The sequence below is a fragment of the Psittacula echo genome, assembly GCF_963264785.1.
Source record: "Psittacula echo genome assembly, chromosome: 1".
In the NCBI taxonomy this organism is placed as follows: Eukaryota; Metazoa; Chordata; class Aves; order Psittaciformes; family Psittacidae; genus Psittacula; species Psittacula echo.
Window position 1 is genome coordinate 124793850 of NC_137735.1, and position 10364 is coordinate 124804213.

The 10364-nt window shown below is 34.8% G+C and overlaps 1 protein-coding gene across 1 annotated transcript in view; it reads left to right on the forward strand.

The window, feature by feature from the left end:
- CAPS2 (calcyphosine 2) overlaps window positions 1-9191 on the forward strand; it is a 30800-nt gene extending 21609 nt beyond the window's left edge. The window contains exons 13-17 of the mRNA XM_080633150.1: window positions 3068-3141; window positions 4761-4915; window positions 5164-5283; window positions 6339-6435; window positions 7763-9191. Coding sequence (XP_080489276.1) covers window positions 3068-3141; window positions 4761-4915; window positions 5164-5283; window positions 6339-6435; window positions 7763-7938 — 622 coding nt within the window. The 3' untranslated portion in view covers window positions 7939-9191. The remainder of the gene's footprint in view (window positions 1-3067; window positions 3142-4760; window positions 4916-5163; window positions 5284-6338; window positions 6436-7762) is intronic.
- Window positions 9192-10364: the final 1173 nt, after the last annotated feature.

The window sequence follows — 10364 nt, forward strand, 5'->3', positions numbered from 1 at the left end:
GTGTTTCAGAGAAAATGCTTTTTTTGTCATCAACAATATTATTATTGAATCTTTTGTGAAGCTTATGTTAAAAGCTTATATCACTCATAGAATCTTAGAATGGTTTTGGTTGGAAGGGTCCTTAAAGATCATCTAGTTCCAACCCCCCTGGTGGGGAGGGACACTTCCCACTAGACCAGGTTGCTCAGAGCCCCATCCAACCTGGCCTTTAATACTTCCAGGGATGGGGCCGCTACACATTCTCAGGTCAACTTGTCCCAGTGTCTCACCACCCTCGCAGTAAAGAATTTCTTCCTTGCATCTAACCTAAATCTCCCATCTTTCAGTTTAAAGCCATTCCCCGTTGTCCTGTCACTGCATGACCCTGTAAAAAGTCCTTCTCCAGACTTCTTGTAGGACCCCTTTAGATACTCAAAAGCCTCTCCTGAGCCTTCTCCAGGCTGAAAAAGCCCAACTATCTCAGCCTCTCTTCATAGGAGAGGTGCACCAGCCATTTTATGATAATGCAAATGTTTGAACACAGGCAGGGGAAAGATTGGAGGTTTTGCTTTTTATTTTTTCTTTTTCCTCTTTCTTACTATCCTTTCATTTTCCCAGAACCACATTTGCCACATGTTGAAGACTTCAGGCACTGGGACAGGATTTCTGCACTTACTCTTTCAAAATAGGTTTTAGTAAATGATATTGTTCCATAGTTTGAAAGATGGGGGTCTCTTAAATAATTTTCCCATGATTAGGTGAATGGTTAATCTTTTGAGTATGTGTTAGTTTTGAAGGTATTATTCTCATTTCAATACATATACTGAAGTAAACTGTCTAGGGAATAAAGTATCTTTCTCTGGGGTTTCTGGCTTTTGCTGTGAGTGTACTGGTTCATAGCACAAATAAAATTTCAGTGTAAAATTTGTCAGACTGCTGTGTTGCTTGAACATGGCAGTTACTTAACAGTGCTGGAAATATAGTCAGAGCTTGATTAATCAAATTTTGGTGAGGAGTGTTAGCAAATAGCAGATGTTACGAGGTACAAATTTTCATAAAATCATGGAATCATACAAACGGACCCCAAGAGGGCATCAAATCCAACCTCCCAGCTCAAAGCAGGGTTTACTACGCCAGGTTGCTCAGGGCTGCGTTCAGTTTTGTTTTTAATTATCTCCAAGGATGGAGACACTGTAACCTCTGTGTGGGCAAATGTATTCCAGTGTTCAATCACCCTTGCAGCCCAGAAGTATTTCCTGATGTTCAGAGGGAACCACTTGTGTTTCAGTTTGTGTCCATTACCTCTGGTCCTGTCACTGAGCTCCACTGAGGAGAACCCCTCTCAGTTGTGTTTACTCTGTCCGGTCAGGTATTTATATACACTGATAAGATCCCTCAGTCCTTCTCTTCTCCAGGCTAAACAATTCTGGCTTTCCCAGCCTTTCCTCATATATCGAATGCTTCAATCCCTTCTTGACTAGGAACAACAGTAACAGAATCTCAGTTAAATACATTCAGTATCTTTTGTAGATAGACTATTTTAGTTAGCACAACTTAACTGTTACTTTTGTTTCTGCAAGTGTTCTTACACATGAAATTTGTTCTCAATTATGACAATATTCACTTTAAGGTCCCTTTACATTGAAAGTTTTGAAAAGGAACCACAGTCAGCTAGCAGTACATAAAGCAGGAAATTCAAATTTAATTGGTTATAGAAATACCTAGTTGTATGATGCTCAGTGCTAATTGTTCCCTCTATGCAAGGTTTCCGCGAAGTAAAACACAATATAATTTAAGTTCGGATGGTTTATGTAAGACATTTTACATCTCAGAAGTCTGTTGTTCTGGTAAACAGCTTTTTCTTTCATTTATTGCTAGTCTTATACCTGTGAAATTTGAAATTGATCCAGCGTAATCTCTGAAGGCTCCAGGAAGACCACCTGCTCACTGGTCTTTTTGGATTTTTCTGCTACCTGTGGTGGAACAGATTGTTTCTTTTTTTTCTTTTATAGTTTGTGTCCTTTCCATTAGTGACTAAATTTCAGACTGTGAAGCCTGTCTTTTTCTTCTGAATGGGGCCGTTATTGAACTTTGTACTCTCTAGTGTATAACTTTCAAGTCCTGTTATCTCCATTACTGTACTCACTGAGAATCCTGCCCAGGTACAGTCCAGAAGATCAGTTTTAGGCTTTCAGGAACACCTATGCTATGCTGTCATAAGCCATGAATCTTCTGGTTCACATGTGTTTTAGAGAGAGCTGTCTGCTGAAGGTGGTTGCTGACTTTCCAGTTTAGGTGGCTTGATACAGACAAACTTTTAGGGACTTCATAATGGGAGGTACTCAAAGGGGAGATGAAGAGTCTTAATAGACAACAGGGAGGTAAGTCTTTGGTCTCAGAAAGCAGGAGGAGTAGTAGTCCATGGCAAAGCACTGATAAGCACGCTGCTCAAAGCTAATAGTAGTTCATTTCCATTTGATTTCCTATTCCTATAAAATAATTGTAAGACTTTTTTCTTTTTGTTCTTCCACAATATTTTTTCATCAACCTTTACAATAATTTCTAATTGAGGCTTTTGGGAAGCCCTTTTCGGTAGGGAACTTGCCAGACAAAACACAAAATTTAACCATAATTCCTAGATCACACCTAAAATACACTAATCCAGCTTTTGGTCAACACCCTTGCTATGTATATTCCGAAGAGAGATTATAGCTACTTGATGTCATTTAGTTACCAACAGGAAAATATAGTTGCTTTAACAAACTCTTCCAGTGGTCTGAGTTGAAGATTATGACTATGTTGAAGTAAATTTCTGGAGATTTTAGACACAGAAGGAATTATCCATGATTAATGAATTAGTAGGGGAGCTGTGAATGCAATATTGTCAGAAAGGAATATCTGCGTATCTGCAGCTATTCAGAAAGGACTTCTGTGTGTGCCATCTGAAGCTCAAGGAATTTGATCCTATTCTTATATTTAATTCTTAAACTACCTGTATAATATTCAGTATGTTTTTTGCTACAATTGTTTTGAATTCAGTAATATTACATTTAATTTTGCCAATCTATGTTAATTTTTATTATTTTAGAGCTTCTATGGAATTCAAGCAAGAGTGTTTTCAGCAAGTGGTTGATGACAGCAAAGTTTTCAAGAAGATTCAAGGTTTGTGTCTACCAGAACCCATTTAATCTTAATTTCTGTATCTCTGTCTTTACAGCTCAATGCAAAGAACAATACTGATGTTATAAAGGTTTTACTAGCATAAATGAAATTGGAGAAAATATAGATATTTAACAGAATGTTGTTAGAATCAGATACCAGCATAAATCAATCATAAGAATACTTTCTCCTCTCTCTGGCTAACAGTAGTGGATTCACTACAGAATAATTGTGAATGTAATCAATAAAATGTTAATATCTGCATTGAAATAATCTCTAAAAAAGAAATAATGCTGAAACATCACTCTGATCCTGTGTTAAAGTGTCATTAAGTTAAAAAACACTCTAATTTCTTCAGTTAATTTTGTGCCAGATATTTCTTTTGGCCATTATTTCTACACATTGGTAAGTATTGTTCTTTGGTGTTTGGCGGTTTTTGTTTGTTTTGGGGTTTTTTTTTGTTTATTTTTTTTAATAGTGTTTGATTATGCTTATTAAAATATGTGCGTATAATTGAGTAGGATACCTTGGAATATGTAAATGAATGTTACCAGGATTCTACCTACAGTCTTTAGGACAAAGACATAGCTTTGTGTTTAAAATTATGGAAAGATGCTCATGCAGTGCTGCGTATTACCTTTGTAACCTGTGGGCAACAAAACCTGTGAAACTGAACAGCTTCCAGCTTGTAGAATCTCCACTATTTACTGTCACTAGCTAAATCTGTTTTAAGCAAACACTCTTTGATCACTAAAATCTGCTTGGACACTTACTTTTAGAAAAATTGTTAGACTTATAATCAGGGATATTGTTTGATCTTTTAATTACTGCTTTTTTTCCTCTCACATAATACACAAATGTATTTCTCAATTATCTGACTACATTAAAAGTTTGCAGGTATGGTCTAGAAGAAAGTTACATGTATATACTTCAAGACATCTTTTAACATATATCTGAGTTTGAACCTCACTGGAAAAATCTTCCTTCTTTCACTCTCCCACCTATTTTGCTTTATAATTCTAGATACAAGTAATTTGAAGATAAATATGATAATAGCATATGACTTATGTTAATAGAGTATGCTGAGAAACTTTGATATCCTTAAAGAAAACCTGATATCTAAAGATTTTGACAAGGCTGTCATAGAAATAGTTCTCTGCTTATAATTTTGGAACAATTACTTATGTTTGTTATTGTTCCCATGTGTATTTAACATATTTGTACAATGAAGGAGCAACTGTGTCCCATAATGGCATGTTTGTATTACCCAAGTAGTGTTCCTAAATTGTATTTTGAATCATGGTATATAATGAGTTCTAGCAGAAGTGAGCAGTTCTATAATCTGAGCATATAGAAGGTGATAGCCATTCCTTCTGTGATCTCAAAAGTTTTGTTAGATGTTGCTGCTGCTTCATATGATTACTACTCAAATGTTAAATAACTGATAGCTTAATTTTGAACTGACATTCTTTCATCAAAATGAAGGAGCCTGGATGCATAGATATGTCATTTTAGCCAGCAGTATCATAAGTAGTTGTGGTTTTCTTTACTTCTGTATCAGCTCCATAGCAAGTGGCTAACTTCAGGTAAACATTGTGTCCTCTATTTCTCAAAATCTTCAGGTATACTCAGAGAGACACTAAGTAAAAGAGGAGTTCGGGTTATAACAGGCATAGGAAAGTATTTCCGACAAGTAGACAAGAACAGAAATGGTTTTCTCTCTCAGGCAGCCTTTAAAGAAGCTCTAAAACTCTTCCATTTGGAAATTCCTGAAGGGGTAAGTCTAGCAGAAACTGTGATCTCTGGTATTATCTTACTTAAATTGATGGAATCACTTCTTTTCTTTGCTTAAATCTATGGTTTAATAGCTGTTTTTCCCAAGTTTGCCCCCCTTCCTCCCTTGTGGTATAATGGCATTTCTACATTCAGTTCTTTTCTTGTGATAATACTGTAATTTTATATTATAGCAATTGTTTTATTCTAGGACTTAGTGAAGAACTTTGGCAAAATATTTTTAAATTGCAGGACTTTGAATCCCTATGGCTTATTCTTGATGACAGCAAGAGTGGTAAGGTTGACTATGGAGAATTTACTCGTGCTGTATTTGGAGAAATGAATGAATACAGAAAAGCATTTGTAAGAAAAGTAAGTTTTGTTGCAGTTATTCTAATTGTAGATACTTTGCAGTTTAACTTTGTAGTTAGTTACTCATGTTCTTGTTGTTTGGGTTTTTTGTTGTTGTTGTGCATTATTCATTGTGCATTACTGTGCATTATGCGTGTCTAGTAATTGACCATTTAAAGCCTCAATGAGTTTATTAAAATAAATGTAGATTAAGGTACTGCATGCTTTATTACATTCATTATTGAACTAGTTAATTCTAAACTCTAGAATTGATTCCTGTATTATTTTGAGTTTATGCGTATGTGTGGTATTCTTACATTTTGGTGCAGTGTATAAAGCATCTGGCACCATGAAAATATCTCTTCCAGAAGTCTGTTTCCTTATTTTGGCAGATCACTGTATCTGTACGCAGATTTTTTTTTTTCCCCTCAGTGTCTGAAATAGGAGGCAATAATACTTCCCTCCTTTGAGATCTACAAATATAGTCATTATATTTCTGAGACTTCTTGTATTTGAAATGCCCCTTGTTATACATCTATAGTGTAATGTGGAGCCATTTGCAGTATGAAACACTGATTACAAACCAGGCAATAGAGTAATGACTGGATATCAAAATCAAGAAAAATGCTATATACTTTCATACTTTTAATAGTGAAGGATCTGGCTCTCCTAGCCTTCTCTACTGAGCAATGTGTATTTGAGTAACCTGAAATGAAGCTGCTGTTAGCAGTGCTGAAAAGGCTGTGTTGAGGCCTCTGTCAGAAGGATGCAAGAATCTTAGGAATTGGAGAAGACAGAAGGGAAGAAGCTTAACTTCTGATTTTATGGATGAGCTAGAAATTTTGGAGAGAAGACAAAGGTTTTTTTTGAGTTGGTGAGGGGGCATTTAATGTGAAAGCCTTTGAAATAAAATAATCATGAAGCTACATATTCTTGAGTAATTTTCTGGTATCTGGTTTCTTACATAAAATCGGTAAGTTGACATAATCCATTGCACAAGATCTAAAAATATGTGCTAGGTAGTAAGTATATTTGATCTTTACATCTTTCCACTTTTTTTTTTTCTTCCTTTATAGGCTTATATGAAACTAGATTTCAACAAAACTGGGAGTGTGCCTATGGTAGATATCAGAAAATGTTACTGTGCAAAGAAGCATCCTCTAGTGTTGGCAGGTAATTCACATTAACAACAACAACTACAATCTGTGACTACTGAAGTCATCTTGTTAGCAGAGATACCAGATCCAGAAACTGGTTGCAAATACAAATTGTTTTCATATTGGCTGAGACTTGAGGTGTTAGGGAAAACCTTTTTCCTCCAATGACCTATAATGTATCTGTCTAGAACACAACTATAAATAGTAATGGAGTACATATATACAATTTTAACACTTGCTTTTTATCAAGCTGAAAATACTGCATATATGCAGAGTAATTCCTTTCCCAACATGTGTAGAATTACATTTAAGCAGCTATTTCTCAGCTTGGATGTGCAAGTTATCAGTGACACATATGATACTAGTAATTTTCACTTAGGAGGATACTTTCATTTTCATATTACTGTGTTCCATCAAAATATGCAAGGTTTCCAACTGACACTGAATATACTCAGCACTTACAGTTTCTTCTGAATAAATTCACTTATTTCTGGGACAGGATTGTCATCCTTTACAGAGGAAATGTTGATTTCGTCATTATTTTTTCAGGATTTTCAAAAATGTTTAAACTCTGCAACTGAAAAACTAGGAATTTAAAAATTTGTATGTTAGTTTCTAAAATAACATCTCTGTGTACCTAACTTGTCATTGTAAAAGTCTCACTAGTGTCCTGACCCTTTATGTTTTATCTGTAGAAGAATGGATGGGGTTTCTATTGGCAGTGATTTTAATGGTAACAAATGAAGACACACAGTGGTCTAGGGATGTTCTGCATGAAATTTTTCCCAATATTATAAAGCTACTTTTTTTCCCCTTTTTTCCTTTTTCTCAATGCTATTAAATCATGTTCAGTATAATCTTTAAGCCACTAGAACACATGTAGATTTCAGAACTTTTTTGAATATAAACTTGCATCTTAAGTTTTTCCTAGTGCTTTGAACTTGTATTACATGTGAAACGTATGCATGTTTCAGAAAGCATATAAAACATATGCTTTATTACAAGAGAAATTTTGAATTATTTCAGAATTAAAATTCTAGTTAACAAATGCATTATTCAGTTTTTTCAGTCATTTGGAAGAAAAAATCTTCACGATCTCGTAATTAGTTGAAATTAGCCTCATGTTTCTGCTGATAGTTAATGCTATGATGTGCTATCAAAGTAAGAGGATTTCTGCAGCTGGTATTAAGTGAGCCAATGACTTAATTCTGAAATCAGAGTATTAGTTAAAAAAAAAATAAGTTTGCAAGCTAAAATTTGAAAGTTTCTTGCCTGAAGTATATTATATTCTATGTATTCACTGTTCTCGAAAATGCATTTAACGGAAAACTATACTTTCACAGGCAAAGCTACAGAAGAAGAAATTAAATCATCATTTCTAGAAACATTAGGGGAGTCCTGCAGCAACCCCAATGAAGTGTCCTATTCTGAGTTTGAAGATTACTATGAAGGATTAAGCATTGGAATCGTGGATGATGATGATTTTGTTAATATCTTAAGGAACCCTTGGGGAATTTAGAGTGGAAGATGACAAAAATGAAGAAGAGGCATTTTCTAAATAAGGAGTGAGCTAAATAAGGGAGGATTTAGTCTTGATGCGCATTTCTTCATAATTAGTGTCTTAAACTGATTTCAGGCACTGAAAATTTTAGCTGCTTTCAGAATAATAGATGGCAAGTTTCTTAAAGTGTCCGTTGAGTCATGCTAACCACTTTTGAAATTTATAAATGCTGTTGATTCCTTTTCATTGGAAATAATGAAGACTCCTTCCCATACCAAAAAGCATAATTTACTTGATACTAGAATGAAGTGGCCTATTTTAAAATAAGGAGGAATTAGAATACTAAAATTCAGGAAGGGGTATATGTAGGAAAAAAAATTAGTTCACAGTGATGCACTGTGAAAAGCTTTAGATTTAACTGTATAAATACAAATGGTGGTTTTTCTTCAGTTTTCTTCTTATAAAAGTAATATGTTTACTCTTATAGCATACTTTGTCTCATTTCTTGTTTCTTATGCTAGTACTTAGCTTGAAAGAGAGCAGGTCATCCTTTTCCAATTTCGAGGATGTCTGCAGTACTCAAAGGGCAGAAATGTTGACACCATTTGGCCCTTTGGCCTGTAGACCATCTTGACCTTATTTTTTCATCTTTATCAGGCAGCTGAGGCTCAGCATTGAATCCCAAAGGTTTCAGTGAGCACATATATATTTTGTACTGCACTTATTCCTTTACTATATTTTGCTAATAGTTTTCAAAACAAACAATTTATATTTAAATATCTGGTTTCTTTATTTTGTGTTGCTGTGATTTTAATTTTAACTAAAACTTAGCAATGATATCTGTTGTCAAACTGATATATAGCATTTCCTATCTACTCTGAAAGTATAAAACTCAAAAGTGTAAAAACAAAACCCCAAACCTAACCAAACCAAAACCACCACCTCTGTCACAAGAAAAATAAAATAATGAATTAAATATTCCTTGCTACTTCAAATATTCAGCCAGATGCGCTTTTTCAATATAATACATCTCGTTAATTCTGTAAAATTCTTTATGTTAAGAAATAAAAACTGCACTATTAATTATGTAGAGAGATCTTTGGTTTCAATATAACTGTCACCAAAATTAACTGTAAATTGAACTGCATTTCTTAAGCCTATGCAATTAAAATGTATTAGTATCCTCTGTGCTTGTCTGCCTGGTTTTGAATTTATAGGCTGTGGTTAACAGAACCTTCCTCTGAGACAGTATTTGTGTTTCATAGGAATTTAAGGGCAGTGCTGAAGTGAATGCTGAAATGAGGGACTGTAGTCCCTCTGTGGGTGACTGGTTTATTCTAGATAGAGCTCTTGTTTTAATAGCTTGTGTGTTGTTTTGATTGTTTTTACTCTGTCCTGAGTTGTAAGTAGAATTGCAGTTTCTGCTCTAAATCCTCAAATGACAGATTTTGGGGGCTCTTTTGGGGTTCCAAAAGTCTGTATGTATTGGTTTGCAGAGAAAGGCAAACTTTGTCAATGCTTATTTTAAGCAAGAATTCTGATGTGACTCATTAGGATTTTCTTGCTCCCCATTCCTGCTGGAATTTCTCTTGCTGAAAGGATTTTGTTAATTAGTGTTCTTGGAATTGGTGATTCTGAGAAGAGTAATTTCAGCTGGGTTTACAGGGAGCTGCTTGTTAATGTGTCTGTCCAAATAACTGAAAAATACTAAGTGCCATTTTTATTAGTTTTTTGAAGAATCACCTGCTCTGTTTAGACTTGTTCACTTAGGAAAGTTGTACCAACATATAAAGCTGTATCTCAATTTAATAAATGTGAAAGTGATTGTGAAATGAGGTATGGACACATTTCTTTTTGCAGTGCTTAATTTTATCGTGGTGCTTTTGCGTAGATTATTCCATGCTATCTTTTGGAATGGAAAATTTGATGACTAGTGGATTTATCTTAGTGGGTCTGCTTATCAGCGGAGGCTCTACAGGTCACATCTGCTCCAAATTAAGTGGGTTTTATTTTGTTCTTATCACTAAAATTATGTACTGTTACAAGAATATTAGTTCCATAGCTTTAGTAGCCATGCTATTTTATTCTTAATCTGAAGGCAGATTCTTAACAGGGTAATCTGTGATAAATTCTAAAGGTCAGATGTTGCCTGAAAATACAAGTAGGTACTCTGGTAATTATGTAAAACCTTCTAGTTATGTGATTTCTATTAACTACAAGGTCAGTTATGCATCAGTGGCTGCCTCAAACCATCAGGTTTATTGTGAATGTCAGTTGTGATCTAGATATCATCTATTGAATAGACATCATCTAATGTGATGTCTATTGTGAATTTTTAATGAAGTTCACACGTCTCTTTCCATCTAGCCACTATTCTCATTGTCTAAACTTAAGATGGTGACAAAGAATTCCAACCAGCTTCCACCCAAGGCTGGCCCACCATG